The sequence below is a fragment of the Eleutherodactylus coqui genome, chromosome 12 (assembly GCF_035609145.1).
Source record: "Eleutherodactylus coqui strain aEleCoq1 chromosome 12, aEleCoq1.hap1, whole genome shotgun sequence".
Lineage (NCBI taxonomy): Eukaryota > Metazoa > Chordata > Amphibia > Anura > Eleutherodactylidae > Eleutherodactylus > Eleutherodactylus coqui.
The window spans coordinates 82,993,741-83,011,160 of NC_089848.1; the positions used below are offsets into that span (position 1 = coordinate 82,993,741).

The following is a 17,420-nucleotide window of genomic DNA, read 5'->3' on the forward strand; positions in this document are numbered from 1 at the left end:
TTTTCTGGTGCTGACCCCTGCTTACGTTCTTGATTACTTCGGTTCCTTCAGTCGACCTGCACCAACTATTCTGGAGACCATAACCTAGAAAACCGACTGAGAAAGTCCATATCTCCTTGTAGGGGTTACTGGTGAAGAATGAGGAGATTCCATAAGACTCTTTTTTGAAAGAGGCGGCAATTGTGAACGGTCATTAGAACGTACGCTCACCACATTGTTGTCCAGTAAATATGACAAGGGAGGTGTAGGAGGTATAAAGTAGAAAGTTTGTGCGCTTCCAGGGAGAACCTGGACAGAAAGTATGTGGATACTCCAAGTCAGCTGCTGCTCTGTGGCTATGCCACGCCAAAGTTAGAGTCTGCTTTACTAATTGCAGATATTGGAGAGGGCACTGGGGACCTGTTACACTACTTAAGGGCACATCTTGACCCACTACTCGCGAGCCACAAGCTTTATCTCTGCCAGAAGGCAAACGTAAGATGCAATGGCAATAAAGTTGAGTTTGCAGGCGAAGTCTTCTGCCTATCCCATATCTAGTGGGGAAAAGTTCCTATATCGTCACCCAGAACTGTCCATGGATGCACCTGGCACCTGAGGTGAGCTGGCACTATGATTGAGGCCCCTCACTGCCAGCCCTTTCTTCCTCCATCCTTCAGCTGCAAGCAGAGATCTTGAAGACTGTGAGGATTTGATACATAAAGTCTATTGGAAAGGTGTATAATTTATCATTATATAATGAATAAACTCCATTGCAGAAGCCAGAGGGCTCCTTTAAAAATTGAACATAATTGAGGGAATGCACAAGAACCCAGAAAGGAAATTAGGTGGAATAAGGAAAAGGAAAGAATGCATGGGAAGCAAAGAGGACTAGGAAAGAAAAGTTGTGAAGGAGGAAGGGATAAAATAAAGAAGGGAAGAAGTTGAGATGATGGAAGGGAGGAAAGGACAGGAAGATACTGAAGGAGGTCAGAAGGGAAGGGGAAAGGGACAGCAAGGGACGACAACGGGAGAATAAAAAGGAGACGATGGAAAAGCTGGAAGGTAAAGGAACAGAATGAAGGTAATAAAGTGCTTTAGTTCCTGTAGAAACATTTTTCTTTAAGATTCTTAGGCATCCTTTTTCTTGAACTCCCTCCCCCCCAGTGTGATATCATTATTACATTTTACCATGATGCATTTGCTTTCTTTGATATAAATACTTCCATTATGAATCCCCTTCCACGCTGTTACCTCCACTATCCGTGTGATGGTAGATAGATTCTTTCGGATCTGGAAGAGTCTCACTGCACTGGGGGGCACTTGTCCCCCCTGCCTGGATGTACCGTCTTTGTATATAATAAGAGGTTTGGCTTTAAACAAGCTGAGTAAGTGAGTCGGTTCCTTTCCCTGTGTAACTCGAACCTAAAAGAAGAAAATACAAGCTCAGTATTAACATTACCAGCACCGCAGGTCTCATCACTGTATTAATAGTATGTGTCTCATCTAAGGATAATAATGTATTGCATTAGGAAGCCACACATAGGCCGAGTGGAGGAAGGAAAACTACAACTGCTCCTCATGGCTGAGGTTGTCACATCTCCACCCCATTCCCTCAGACAATATCAGGATGCACTATGCTTAGAGAGAGATTTAGGGCATATCCATAGAATAAACCTTAAAAGTCTGAGCGGGTCACACGTCTGGGACCTGCACTCTGGCTTGGACTGGCCCATAGGGGAACATAATTCCCCGATAGGCCTAGGGCCAGGAATGGGCCTCACATACACTGCAGTGCATACTACAGAGTACAGCATCTTAGATAATATGTACATGTAAGTGTTCACTGGGCCCCCAGAATACATTTTACTAGTGGGCCCTAGGCACCCCAGTCCAACACTGCCCACACCTATCTCAAGTATGGGCTCCACCTGCCCTGAATGTGGTGACCAGGAGAATGGAAATGGACACATACCCTTTACTAGACTGTTTCTATAACTGTTATAGAAGTCAGTGGGAGCGATTTTGCCGTGATATCTGCTGCTTTGCGATGGCTGTGATTGGTTCATTGAGCGCTGCAGTGATTGGTTGAGCCGTGGAGCTCGAGAACCAATCAGAGGCGGGGATTCTGAACCTCCAAACCAAGAAGAGCTGGCTGAAAACTACACACAAGTCTACCGGGGCTGTAGAGGAGACGTGCAGCGGAGCTGACAGCAACTGTTAGGTGATGTTTTTAATGCAGATAGGCCTTATTTTAGGGCTTTTCCAGTAGGATTTCCTACTGTAAAAGTTGCATAGCACTACACAAAAACCTCGTTTTCATGCGATGCAACACAAAGGAAGGGTTTATAGGGAAACATGGGCTGCAAAACCGTGCAAATCACGTCTGTATAGAGCATGCCACGATTTTGTATCCATGCAATGTAGCAGCCTACAAAAAGAACCCGTTGGAAAGTGTGGGCTTTACATACATGAGATTTGAAGCACTGTCGCATCGCGATAAATCATGTGATTTTGTCACCGGAAACCGGTCTAGGAGCTTGACAAGCCCTTTATTGATGGATGTCAGCACTTTTGCAGTAGTGGAGGCCTAGATAACATAGTAACATAGTATGTTAAGCTGAATGACAATGAAAGACAACATCCATCTAGTTCAGCCTGTTTCAACCCCCTTGTTGATCCAGAGGAAGGTAAAAAAAAACAACAGGCAGAAGCTAATTAACCCATTCGGGGGAAAAAATTCCTTCCCGACTCTATAATGGCAATCAGAATAATCCCTGGATCAACCCTTGATAGTTCCTACCCGAATGTAAGACAGAATACTAGCTCTATATATACAGGCTCAGCATGCGGCTTCTTTGTCACTCTCTCTGGGGGAGGAGCGTCACTCCATCACTCCCTGAGAATAGCAATAATCTATTACATTACTGACAATCGATTCCTGTTCATCGCGGCTACCATAAAGCAGACAACCTGGTGTACTGTCTATATAGACAATAGAGGAGGAAAGTGTGTGCGTCCAATATGGCCGTCCCCAGAGACGATTTTGAGAATAAAAAATACATAACGCAGCAAAGTTCTTTAAATCACACAATTACAGCTAAAGGAGGGCAGGTTCTTTGATCAATTATATAATCATTGGTGCTTTCACCGTAAGCCATGTGATAAGCGCCACTCCTCAATGAAGTTCTATTTCATGGGTGAACCGCCCGCTATACGAGTGTATTTTATGGGACTGCAATATATTTATCTATAAACCGTAGGAGATTTCGGAATGAAATTAGCAATGTCCTACTTTATGACAAAAGAGACAGCCCACAAATTGTGATGAAAGATAGTACAAACTCAAGAAGGAACATTCAGCTGCAACACAAAGGCATCGCAGGACAGTTTCTTTACAGGTCTTAGTAACCATGGCAAAAAAATAATATAACCCTTCAGTCCTACTGTTTTATGACCTCACATCTTTTCACTTTCCAGACGGTTTGTTAACTAGGAAAGAGGCACAAGGAATGGTAACCTACAATTTCATAAAGTGGACTACGACACCAGTGCAGAATACTGATAGGAAGGTGGAGGGACGTGCTGCTATGGTGCTGAGTGCAGCATGAGGCGGAGGTGATCCCAATACTCTAGCAAGAGTGGAAATCTAAGATTTGTTTGCAATCTGCATTTGTAAAAGGAAAATGGAATAACGTGCAATTAAAAAATAATCAAAATTGTTTTAGAACACAACCAAAACAAATACAATAAGGCCGCCTGCACATGGGCATACACGGATTATGCATGCAACCCTGCTGGCGACCCTGCGTGACTGTCTCTTCTTCTGTGGATGGGCCACTGGCGCACATGCGCAGTACAGAGTTTCCTACGCCGTTGCTAGACAATGATGATGTGGATCCTGCGGCCTTTTCGCAATGATAATTGCAGAAGGATCGCCATTGGACAGCTTCCATGCACTTCAAAATGCTCTGAAATAGAGCATGCTGCGGTTTTTCATCCATGAGCAGAAACCGCAACTGGTTTCCGCTCGTGTGCATAAAAAAAAAAAAATCACTTTTCCATTGTATGCTATAAACGGACATTGCTGCGTGGGCAGGTGCCAGCTGCGGATTCCGCAGCAAAAATCCACTCGCCTGCATGAGCCTTACATGCAGAATAAATATTTTATAGCACACATGTCAAACTTAAGGCCCATGGGTCGCACCTCATTTTATGTGACCGTGCAGCAACCTGAAAGGCAATCCACTCAACTGTCCTGTATGCAGTAGAAACACAGGGGGAAGAAGTCAGTGGTCACAGACTCTGTACTGCCGCTACCGGTCCGGAGCTGTAGCCTGGATGAGTTGCATGCCGGTAATGATGCTGCCCGGCCAGAGGCCAATATTGAGGTAGCAGTTACTACTGGGACTACTATAGGAGTCACCATTACTATTGAGGCCACTTTGTGGGACCCTATTACTACTGGGTCCACTATGGAGGTCACTTATTACTGGGGCCACTGTGGGGGTCACTATTATTAATGGTGCAACTATGGCAGTCACTGTTAGTAAAGCGGCCTCTACGGGAGTCCCTATCACTACACAGTCCTACAATTACAATCGGCCCTTTGAAGGCAACGATAAGACTGATGTACCTCTTCGGTTAAAATTAGTTTGACACCCCTGTTTTATAATAAAAATTTAAAACAGACTAAAAGAAAAAATAGAACAAAAAAAATACAATAAATATAAAAAAAAATAAAACAAAGTATACCCGCTTTAAAAAATAAATAAATTTGCATTTGTAAAAAAAGAAACAAAGCAATGTAATATGAAAAATGCTATGCGGTGATAATTAGAGATGAGCGAGCATACTCGCTAAGGGCAATTATTCGATCGAGCATTGCCCTTAGCGAGTAGCTGCCCGCTCGTAAGAAAAGGTTCGGCTGCCGGCAGCGGGCAGGGAGCGGCAGGGGAGATCTCTCTCTCCCTCCCTCCCCCCGCTACCCCCTGCTCACTGCCGCAACTCACCGCTCCCCTGCGCCGGCAGCTGAGCCTTTTCTTCCGGGGAGATACTCGCTAAGGATAATGTTCGATCGAGTAATTGTCCTTAGCGAGTATACTCGCTCATCTCTAGTGATAATCTATTGGGTAAAAATGATTATTAAAAAATACAATATAAATAGGAACACAAATAAAAAAAAAAATGTACACATCTAATTTTGAAAAAAAAAATAAAGGTAAAAAATTTAAACTGAAAAATACAAAAAATATAAAATAGATGGAAATTCACTTTCTAAGTATTAACAATATCATAAAGTAAAAATACAATAAAAAGCAATAGGCATAAAATACATCAGATTTTATAACTGAGTCGTTAAATCCAACTTAAAGCTACTGCAAAGACCTGATGGTTACCACATAGTGAGCCGTTACTGAGCGTCATCATAAAGTGAAGGAAATCTAAATCACTTTATTACCGCCATTCTACTGCAATTTTCTGCCGCTGTGCACCCTATATTGGATGGACGTGTACTGGGAAAAAAGTATACAATTGCTGTCCACTTGAGGGATCATTTTTTTAAAATTGCTGTGAATTTTTTTTGCCTTATTGGGTATTTATTTTGTAGTTCTGAAATGTGTAATAGACACGTATTTTACTTAAAAACAATGGCACACTATATAGTACTATAGTAGAATCAAATGTGTACATCATAAAACCTAGAATGTGTGACACCTTGTGGTGTATCTTGATACTGCATGCATAAAAGCACCTCACGCATACATATCCGGGTAGATAATGTTTCTGCATGTATAGAAGAATTTCATTTTCAAAGACCGATTTGTTCTTCATTCACAAAGCTGCAGTAAAAAAACTATATAGGCTGTGTTGCCATAACAACAACTCAGGTCGAAGCGGCAGTTTCAAAAGCAGCCATGGGTCAGGGAGGGTATCCGTTCTCCTTAAGGAGAGCAGCTAGAAGGTGTGTGAGGAGATTTATAAGGCCATACATAGTCTTCTGGGAGATATGCAAATTGAAAGATGTAAGAACACCTCTGCAGCGCCATCTATTGGAAGGCACTGCAGACCAAAAATTCCTGTGATATTTAAATAAGTCCGCTTTCTACTGCAGATTCCTGACACCAATAAAATGAGTTTTTACCTTTTTAAGAGAGTCATTAAGAGCGATAGTCATATAGTTTATAAAAATGCCCTTCACAGTTAGGATTAAAACATGTAAACTTTATTAACGTGTTAAAATAAGAGACACTAGTGGGCGACAAACATAAATAAATTTCCAAAAATCCCTCGGGATAGGAATTGATGCAAAGAGTGTAATGACACAAAACCACGTTTTGCTATTGAAGCTAAGGTTGTATGTGTGTATTTTCACTCAATGATAGTTCTAAAAACTATGTTTCTGAACAAAGAGGCAGTCCATCACTTGAATATTAGCCAATAGAACTCTGTCGTTCTTAAAGTTCAGTATAAAAGTAGTTACTTATATACGTTCTGGAGAGCGATCTAATGGTACATGGACCAGAAGATAGTATCAACTCCGCTGATGTGAACTATTACACAATCAATTGTATTGGATGCGATGTTGCCCCAGTTTATTAGTGTAATAATCCTAAAAAGAAATACAGTAACTACTTGATGTAGGGTGCAGAGGCTCCATTCAGATGGACTACAACAATCCGTAAGGTAAGTAAAGAAGTTTTCACAAAACGTGGTTTTGTGTCATTACACTCTTTGCATCAATTCCTATCCCGAGGGATTTTTGGACATTTATTTATGTTTGTCGCCCACTAGTGTCTCTTATTTTAACACGTTAATAAAGTTTACATGTTTTAATCCTAACTGTGAAGGGCATTTCTATAGCAAAGATATTTTAGGATTTCTCTGCCTCTGTGAATAAAAAATCATATAGTTTATAACAACTGTTTGACAGCGGATGTGTGCAAAAGAACGACTAATGTATTCATGGGATCAAACCAAAGTATACCTGCTTATGCCAGCATCCCTACACCTTCCTATAACAGGCGTAGGTCACATTACGGTACACATTCACATGAACGATATACACTAATCCTATTGCAAACGATCAAAACCTACTGTCAAAGTCCATAAATAAGCGCTATCTGCAGGAAAAAAGAAAACAGCACGTAGAAGCGCTGTCCGGCTCCAGGCGCATCTTCTCCCCAGGTCCCCGGCACTGGTCTTCTTCTGGCCGAGGAATGAAAAATCCCCGCCTCCTTGAAGTGCTGCCTCTGATTGGCTGAGCGCTGTGACCAATCACAGCCATTCATTGATAATGCAATGCTATGGCATTACATCATACTGTAGGAGCTATCAAACCATCACAAGGTCATCTCCCCTACTAATTATTAAAAAAAATAAAAAGGTAATAAAAGGTTAACCCCACCTCCTCTTTTGCCATATTTTGTATCGCTGCATCCGTAAAAGTCCGATCTATCAAAGTAATGCGTCATTTACTTCGCACGGTGAATGTCACCATAAAAAAAAAAGAAATAAAGAACGCCAGAATTTCACTTTTTTTGGTCACCCACGTCTCGAAGAAAGAATGCAAAAAAAAAGCTATCAAAATGTCATATGTATTTAAATATGGTGCCATTAGAAACTACATGATGTCCTGCAAAAAAATGAGTCCTCGCACAACTATGTTGACGGAAAAATAAAAAAGTTATGAAGTCAGACGATGGCAGTGACATTCACCGTGCGGGGTAGATGATGCATTACTTTGATAGATCGGACTTTTACGGATGCAGTGATACCAAATAGGTATTTTTGTTTCATTTAGATTCGTTTATTACAGATATGGCAAAAGGGGGGGGGGGTGCGGTTAACCTTTTATTACCTTTTATTTCTTTAACAATAACAATTAGTAAAACTTTTTTAGACCTAATTTTACTTTTTTTTTTCTAGTCCCCGTAGGGGAGATGACCTTGTGATGGTTTGATCACTCCTGCAGTATGATGTAGTGCCATAGCATTACATTATACTGCGATCTGACAGGCAGTCTGGCAAGCTATGCCACAGGCATGGCTTGATAGGCACTCTGCAATGACAGCCCTGGGGCCTTTCAGAAAGTAAACCTATGAACATCTGTCAGGGCATTTAAATGCCGCTGTCAGAATTGACGGCGGCATTTAAAGGGTTAGCAGCTCCGATGAGCGGTGCAGCTTATCGCAGCTGTTGCAGGCAGGTGGTGGCTGTAAGAAACAGCCGGTACCCGCGTTGCATAGAGCAGGATCCCCGAGTGATCCCTATTCCTACATACCTTGAACCAGCAGAACATAACTGTACTCACCCACCCCCTGACAAAATTCTATAATTGTTTTGCCTACATGTTGTTTTCCACAGCGACAAAAATCCAATTAAACAATCCCCCTAGAGCGACATAAAATGCTTTATTTTGTACACACTGTATTATACTCCAGAGCTGCACTCACTATTCTGCTGGTGAAGTCATTGTGTACATACATTACTTATCCTGTACTAATCCTGAGTTACATCCTGTATTATACTCCAGAGCTGCACTCACTATTCTGCTGGTGGAGTCACTGTGTACATACATTACATTACTTATCCTGTACTGATCCTGAGTTACATCCTGTATTATACTGTAGAGCTGCACTCACTATTCTGCTGGTGGAGTCACTGTGTACATACATTACATTACTTATCCTGTACTGATCCTGAGTTACATCCTGTATTATACTCCAGAGCTGCACTCACTATTCTGCTGGTGGAGTCACTGTGTACATACATTACATTACTTATCCTGTACTGATCCTGAGTTACATTCTGTATTTTACTTCAGAGCTGCGTTCACTATTCTGCTGGTGGAGTCATTGTATACATTACATTACTCATCCTGTACTGATCCTGAGTTACATCCTGTATTATACTCCAGATCTGCACTCACTATTCTGCTGGTGGAGTCACTGTGTACATACATTACATTATTTACCGTGTACTGATCCGAGTTACATCCCGTATTATACTCAAGAGCTGCACTCACTATTCTGCCGGTGGAGTCACTGTGTACATACATTACTTATCCTGTACTGATCCTTCGTTACATCCTATATTCTACTCCAGAGCTGCACTCACTATTCTGCTGGTGGAGTCACTGTGTAGATACATTACATTACTTATCCTGTACTGATCCTGAGTTACATCCTGTATTATACTGCAGAGCTGCACTCACTATTCTGCTGATGGAATCACTGTGTGCATACATTAGATTACTAATAGAGATGAGCGAGTATACTTGCTAAAGGCAATTGCTCGAGCGAGCATATCTCCCCCGCTCGAGTCTGCAGGTTCAGGTGCTAGAGCGGGGGAACGGTGAGTAGCGGCTGTCAGCCGGAGGGATCGGGGGGCAGAGATGGGAGAGAGAGATCTCCCCTCCGTTCCGCCCAGCTCTCCCCCGCAGCTCCGTGCCCGCTGCCGGCACCCGAACCTGCAGTCTCGAGCGGGGGAGATACTCGCTAAAGTCAATGCTCGCTCGAGCAATTGCCTTTAGCGAGTATACTCACTCATCTATAATTACTAATCCTGTACTGATCCTGAGTTACATCCTGCATTATACTCCAGAGCTGCACTCACTATTCTGCTGCTGAAGTCACTATGTACATATATTACATTACTTATCCTGTACTGATCCTGAGTTACATCCTGCATTATACTCCAGAGCTGCACTCACTATTCTGCTGGTGGAGACACTGTGTACATACATTACTTATCCTGTACTGATCCTGAGTTACATCCTGTATTATACTCCAGAGCTGCACTCACTATTCTGCTGGTGGAGTCACTGTGTACATACATTACATTACTTATCCTGTACTGATCCTGAGATACATCCTGTATTATACTCCAGAGCTTCACTCACTATTCTGCTGGTAGAGTCACTGTGTACATACATCACATTACTTACCCTGTACTAATCCTGAATTACATCCTGTATTATACTCCAGAGCTGCACTCACTATTCTGCTGGTGGAGTCACTGTGTACACACATTACATTACTTATCCTGTACTGATCCTGAGTTACATCCTGTATTATACTCCAGAGCTGTACTCACTATTCTGCTGGTGGAGTCACTGTGTGCATACATTACTAATCCTGTACTGATCCTGAGTTACATCCTGTATTATACTCCAGAGCTGCACTCACTATTCTGCTGGTGGAGTCACTGTGTACATACATTACATTACTTATTGTGTACTGATCCTGAGTTACATCCTCTATTATACTCCAGAGCTGCACTCACTATTCTGCTGGTGGAGTCACTGTGTACACACATTACATTACTTCAAGTGAAGATCAGTATAAGATGATTAATGTCATGCATGTAATTTGGCTCTACTTGTTATGTAGATTCATTCTCTATACACTGTATATATTTTTAAACATTCAGTTTAATGCTGTAGATTTCTCTCATTGCTTTTTGGTACGGCTGCTCCAGCCCGAACTCCTTTTCCTCTATGAATGCTTTACACAGCTGTCTAATAGCTGCAAGGTCTCTATTTGTACATGACAGTAAAAATGACAAAGACCTGGACTGCCTGGCCCCCTAGGGAGCGATCCAGCTGCACTGTCAGGAAGGCCGAAGTGGTCAACTCATCTCGTGTAGCCTTGGCTCCTTGCCTGCAAAGGATAAACACAGAGAAGCAACGTTACATCATTTTATGGAACAGCACAAGATAAATAACCTAAAACCAGTGGAGTCTGTCCCCTCCTCCTCAAACACTAGGGTCAAAGTATTCCACTGAGCTTGATCACCCACAATGGGACTCGGGTCACAAGTTCTATGAATAGCTGAGCACAGCCACATGGTCCACTTACAACCAGGGCAGCCCTGGCCCCCAAACCCCACCAGCGCACTTACTGTACTATTTGCCTCTACAGACACACACATCGTGGAAAACCAGTAGCACGCAAAGAGTGCTAAACTTTGCATTATTTGGTCATGCCACTTGCTATTTGTATGGCAGATGTTGGGCACTAGAGTATACAGCTGGCTCAGAAACTGAGCTTGATCCATGCACAGCAGATGCTAGCTGTAAAGCACACCCCCAACTTAACATCGAAATTGTGGGATGTCGTTTGGTGAAACCTACCAGGCCTGCCATGGATTTCAGTCTATTAAGTCCTGCTTGTGGCAGGGCTTAATAGTAAATGAACAATAAAAAAGACAAACTGAAGTATTGCAGTATTTTGTATAAATATTTGGACCATAGCAGGATGACTTGCCCTAGTGGAACAAAAAAGAGTAAGTTTAAGCTGATGTCACATGTGGTCTTTTTGCAAAAACATTATGTGTTTCCTGATGTAAACTTAGTTTCAGTTTTTTTACTTTGTTCTGGGGTATATAGGTAAGGTAAAGTCCCCTGGAGCAAGCACCGAGTCATGACTGACTTGGGTAACGTCACATCCTTCCAACCTTGGAAGGCTGAGTTAACCTTGAGCCAGCTACCTGAACCACACGGGGATTGAACCTGAACCTGAGCGAGAGCTTAGGACCGCATTTCTGCTGCCTTAACACGAGGCTCATATCGTATATGGTCTCTTTCAAATCACAGCCTATTCTGGGATTGGCTTTTTTTCAATAAGTTTCTCTATACGGAAAGACCACCATAGGAAAATCGCATCTGACTAAATACGGCCACCAAAAAATGTCAGTAAAGAAACGCAGATAATTTAAAAAAAAAATCATGTGATTTCTCTGGCTTTTGTAGTTGGAAAAAAAACACCAGAAAAATTCCATGTGAGTTTTTTGATCAAGAATGGAACATCCAATATAAAATATAGCGGCCCACCATGTATAGATGATCTGCCCTCTGCGGTAAGTGTAGAGAATAATGTAACAGTCACCACCAAAGAATTGTCCGTATGTGCTCGGGTCTACGGGGATTCGCCCATTGCTTTCTACACGCCAGATCTGAAAAACAGAAAATAAGGGAATTCAAGCACTAATATCAACCAAGTTGTGGTCACCTGTGAAGATCACCTTACATATTGTATCCAGATATAATCGGAGTTAAACCATGTATTAGACGTCATGCATATGGCACGCACGGAATCCACCCCTTCCCGCTGCCGGTGACCCTGCTTACCTGTCATTTTTTCTGTACTGCGGATGTGCCGCCGCCGCACATGTGCACTACAGATTTCCCCGCACCATTGCTGATACGATGACGTGGATCCCGCGAGACTTCTGCAGTGATCACTGCGCAAGTGCCGCGGGACGGATGGCTTCCATTGTCTTCAATGGAAGCCGTCCCTGCGTAGCCCACTCTAAAATAGAGCATACTGCGATTTTATTTTCGGCACGTTTTATCCGCAAATAAAATTCGTTTGTGTGCGTGGAGAGAGGAATCTCCATGCACGTCTATGGGCAAATTGAGCAGCGTATCACCCACGCCAGGGACAACGCGGGATTCGCCATTCAATTTGCCCCGTGTGCATAAGGCCTTATATAATGTTGGGTAACATTATATATAGAGATGAGCGAACGTGCTCGGGGAGGACAATTACTCGATCGAGCATCGTTTTTTTCGAGTAACTGCCTACTCGGGCAAAAAGATTCGCGGGCGCCGGGGAGCGATGGGCGGCGGGATGGTGCGGGGGAGAACAGGGGGGAGCTCTCTCTCTCTCTTTTCCCCCCTCACTCCCCACCGCAACTCCCCGCTCACCCACGGCGCCCGATTAGGCAGTTACTCGAAAAAAGCGATGCACGATCGAGTAATTGCTCTAAACGAGCACGTTCGCTCATCTCTAATTATATATACTCAAGTTACATCCAAAGATGCTTTTAAGATTCTGCTGGCTCTTATTTCGAATTTTTACACATGTATCAGCAGCTCAGATGAGATCCCTAAATCATTCCTGTCTGTTGTGAGATGTAGTTTTGAGATTGGGCTAGAGTACAGTATTTGTAGTAAACACTTCATCTTCCATAATGTGACACAACATTGTCCTTAAAGTCACCACACCAGCAGTTAGCTGAGAGTGAGAAGTTCTTTCAAAGTGCTAAGGACCATTTGTCCGTCAATCCGTGTGTGATGTGTGAGATACATGCAGAGCCTGACAGCACCTGTGAATGTCAGTTACCGGCTCCTGGCTCCGCCCCCTGATCACATGAGGGTGGCGTCATTATAGGTCATTGATCCTTGCGTGTTGAATGAGGGATTATGGGTGGACTACAACCCCCACAAACACCTGCGGCCTCAGTTGCTATGGATACATCAGTACTCAGTCTGGCAGTTTGTAGCTGATTGTAAGACAGCTGCACACCTGTGTGGAGACTTCAGTAAATGACACCTCACAGATGTCCACATACATAGCTGGTGGTGCATATTGGCCAACAACATTGAAGCATAGTCCTTCACCACTATCTTCACATCTCCTGAACGTGATATCATGTCATCTAAAGTACTAATGCCGCCAACACCAGTCCAGCCTTCATCTAATCGTCAATCGTTGTCCAGTGTTGGAACAAACCGTCGCTGTTGTGCAAACATGTCAGCACAGAAGGTTCAACACTTCCATGAAGTTAATGCAGCTTACATGGTCTTACAAGCCACGATGTTTCCTCAGCCAGCAGCTGAAGTTTGTAAATCACGTGCAGCAGATATGCGAAAGCTACGAGCTGAAATGTCTCCTCAGCGAGCTGCTGAAGTTTGTAAATCACGTGCTGCTCAAATGTGAAAGCAATGTAGCAGAGCTGTGTATGTGACGTGCATGTAGCGGAGCTGTGTGTGTGTGACGTGCATGTAGAAGAGCTGTGTGGTGCATTGCACCACCAAAAACACTAGTACTATAATTTCCTAATAATTACTAGTAGTCCTACAGGAAGCAGGAACTAGGTGAGATTCTAAATGCAGCTTTGAATCTGACTAGAGTATAAGATAAACAGGCTTACTTCGACTTTTCCAGATCCGTCATCCACCATATTGTGCTGAGCCGCCATTTCTGGGGATTCATGAAGTTTGGAGGCATCAAAGTCAACCTGCTCAATGTGAGCAATCCGTTCTGTGACATAAACTCTTCCAAAGCCGGCACTCTGGTCTCTGTCCTTCCAGTCCTTGAAGAACTGCTTGAAAATGGGAGTTTCCCCTCCTTCTGGAATCACTTGGATCTAAAAGAAACAATGACATGATCCACCATTCAGCTGACCGGTATCTTTATTTAAAAGGGCTTTCCATAAACACGCAGCGAGTGAGAGAAAGGTGTGGTTTAAAGGCAATTCAGCTGTGGAAGCTGGGATGTGGTGTTCTGTATGTTAGGGTAATGTACATCTGCTGTGACTGTCCCTGTTTCTAGTACATACCTCCAATAGTCCCATTTGTGAGACGGCCCCAAAGTGACGCAGCTAAGGCAAGTATATCTATGGGTGTTTCCGGGAGCCTTGTGGTGTACCCAGCATGGTAAGAGGTTACAAGGGTCTCTGCCCATCATGACCTATCATGGTATATGGCTGTCCCTGCTCACTGATCCCCTCTGTATGTGCCTCTCTGGTCATACAAGGCTGTTTTCTGGGGGATCCAGGCCCATGGCGATCTGATGATCAATAATCTCTAATGAGACAACCTCTTTAATTAGTTGTTTAGAATTGATTCTCCCTTCTAATCTTGTATAATACCTGCTATTGGGAAACCCCTTCTGGGTGTCGGATCTGTGAGCCCTTACATGCCTGCACTGACATCTGATGTGTAATCTGCTGGCATTAGAGCTGAACTATACTGATGAGTAATGATGCATCTGGGTGGAGTGATGACAATGACGGCACCTTCAATGGGCCCAGAGGCAGTAACAACGTAACTGTTATGCACATGGAGATGAAATGTAACTCTTACAGAAAAAATGTTGAAAGTTTCTATATTATACTTTGTACTATTGTGCAGTAATTTAGCCCCACCATATATGTTAAAAAATCTAGTGTTTCCCTGTAATTGATGTAAGCACAGATAGTACTGCCTCCCTGTCCTTCTCTGTTAGGTCATATTTATACAGCCAAGAACAACCTGTGCAATTGCGAGATGCACAGAACTTGCGAGTTGTAATAAGCAATTGTTTATGTTAATGTACACCGATAGTGCGAATCGCAGCTTGTCCTATTTTTGTGCGAATCTCTCATGAGAACTGGACTTGCAATGTGCAGTCTCCCGCACACCGCACGGCACACCGATGGCGTGTCCATGTTCTGTGCAATGTGAGTTGCACTTGACAATCTTAGGCACAACTCAATCTCAACCATATAAATACAGCCTTAGTGATGTAGGCACAGATAGTACTGCCTCTCTTTGTAAATGATGTACAGTACATACAAAGAGCACCGTCTCCCAGCCTTTCCCTGTAAATGATGTAGATACAGATAGTACTGCCACCCTGTCTCTTTCTGTAAATGATGTAGATACAGTTAGTACTGCCTCTCTGTCTTTTCCTGTAAATGATGTAGGTACAGATAGTACTGCCTCCCTGTCTTTCTCTGTAAATGATGTAGATACAGATAGTACTGCCTCCCTGTCTCTCCCTGTAAATGATGTAGGTACAGATAGTACTGCCTCTCTGTCTTTTCCTGTAAATGATGTAGGTATAGATATTACTGCCTCCCTGTTTTTTCCTGTAAATGATGTAGGTACAGAAAGCACTGCCTCCCTGTCTCTCTCTCAGTAAATGATGTAGATACAGATAGTACTGTCTCCCTGTCTCTCTCTGTAAATGATGTAGGTACAGATAGTACTGCCTCCCTGTCTTTCTCTGTAAATGATGTAGATACAGATAGTACTGCCTCCCTGTCTTTTCCCGTAAATGACGTAGGTACAGATAGTACTGCCTCTCTGTCTCTCCCTGTAAATGATGTAGATACAGATAGTACTGCCTCCCTGTAAATGATTTAGATACAGATAGTACTGCCTCCCTGTCTCTTTCTGTAAATGATGTAGATACAGTTAGTACTGCCTCTCTGTCTTTTCCTGTAAATGATGTAGGTACAGATAGTACTGCCTCCCTGTCTTTCTCTGTAAATGATGTAGATACAGATAGTACTGCCTCCCTGTCTCTCCCTGTAAATGATGTAGGTACAGATAGTACTGCCTCTCTGTCTTTTCCTGTAAATGATGTAGGTATAGATATTACTGCCTCCCTGTTTTTTCCTGTAAATGATGTAGGTACAGAAAGCACTGCCTCCCTGTCTCTCTCTGTAAATGATGTAGGTACAGATAGTACTGCCTCCCTGTCTTTTCCCGTAAATGACGTAGGTACAGATAGTACTGCCTCCCTGTCTCTCCCTGTAAATGATGTAGATACAGATAGTACTGCCTCCCTGTCTCTCCCTGTAAATGATATATATACCGTATACAAATAGTGCTGCCCTCGCTATCTCTTGTTATATATGATGTAGGTACAGATACTATACTGTAGTAATACCTCCCCTTCTCTCCTTGTAAGGCAACATTCCTGGACAAGTGTGAGTTTCTCCCCCAATATTGCTTTTATCATCATGCATTTTACCCATGACTGTGAGGCATTTTTCATGCAAAAACGCCTTGCATCGCTTCTGTGAATTTCCAATCCTCCTGTGTGTGCTTTACGCACGATAGAGGATCGCAAGTGTTTCCCATTGATTTCAATGAGAAACATTCCATTCGCATGAACAGCGCACGGCATGTGAGTGCAATATGATGTCTTTATGGTCCCACTGAAATCAATAGGCAATGCTTCAGAGGAGCGCGAAAAAATAGGAAATGCAGTGACTTTTTCCCCTTTTTACTTCGCAGCATCGCTGTAAGGGAAAACACCGCTCATATCTAGGACTCCATTAACAAGAATGAAGTTCATATTCGTGCCAGTTTTGTGTGTCTTGCAATGCATAAAATGCGCACGAGTTTCACAGTCGTGTGCATGTAGCCTAAATTATATCAGTTCAGATAGTACTGATTCCCTGCCTCTCCCTGTAAATGATGGAGACACACATAGTACTACACTCCCTATCTCCTGTTATGTGATATAGGTGCAGGTACCATGCTGTAGTACTACCTTACCTTCTTTCCTGGTAAATTATGTAGATACAGATAGTACTGCCTCCCTGTATCTCCATGTAATATATGTAGTTATAGATAGCACTGCCTGCCCATCTTTCTCTGCAAGTCATGTGAGCACAGATAGTACTGCCTCCCTTTCTCTTCCAATAAATGAGATGGCAGAAATAGTACTGCCTCTTGGTCTTTATCTGTAAATGATTTAGGCACAGATAGTACTGCTTTTCTGTGTGGTGAGACATGTAGCCTTTTTCATTCAATAGGAACGGTACTTCCATATCAGTTATACAACTACAGGCTAGAGACCACTGATCTAGTCCAATATTAGGCATAATGACACATGCTTTAAGGCCGCCCAGCTGGCACATGCGCAGAGCAGAGCCGG

General features: G+C 43.0%; 1 protein-coding gene across 1 annotated transcript in view; it reads right to left on the reverse strand.

The window, feature by feature from the left end:
- SCIN (scinderin) overlaps positions 1-17,420 on the reverse strand; it is a 97,011-nt gene that overhangs the window by 13,221 nt on the left and 66,370 nt on the right. The window contains exons 8-11 of the mRNA XM_066584743.1: positions 13,918-14,133; positions 11,813-11,934; positions 10,550-10,640; positions 1,231-1,401 (exon numbers count right to left, since the gene is read on the reverse strand). Of these exons, the coding sequence (XP_066440840.1) occupies positions 1,231-1,401; positions 10,550-10,640; positions 11,813-11,934; positions 13,918-14,133 (600 nt within the window). The remainder of the gene's footprint in view (positions 1-1,230; positions 1,402-10,549; positions 10,641-11,812; positions 11,935-13,917; positions 14,134-17,420) is intronic.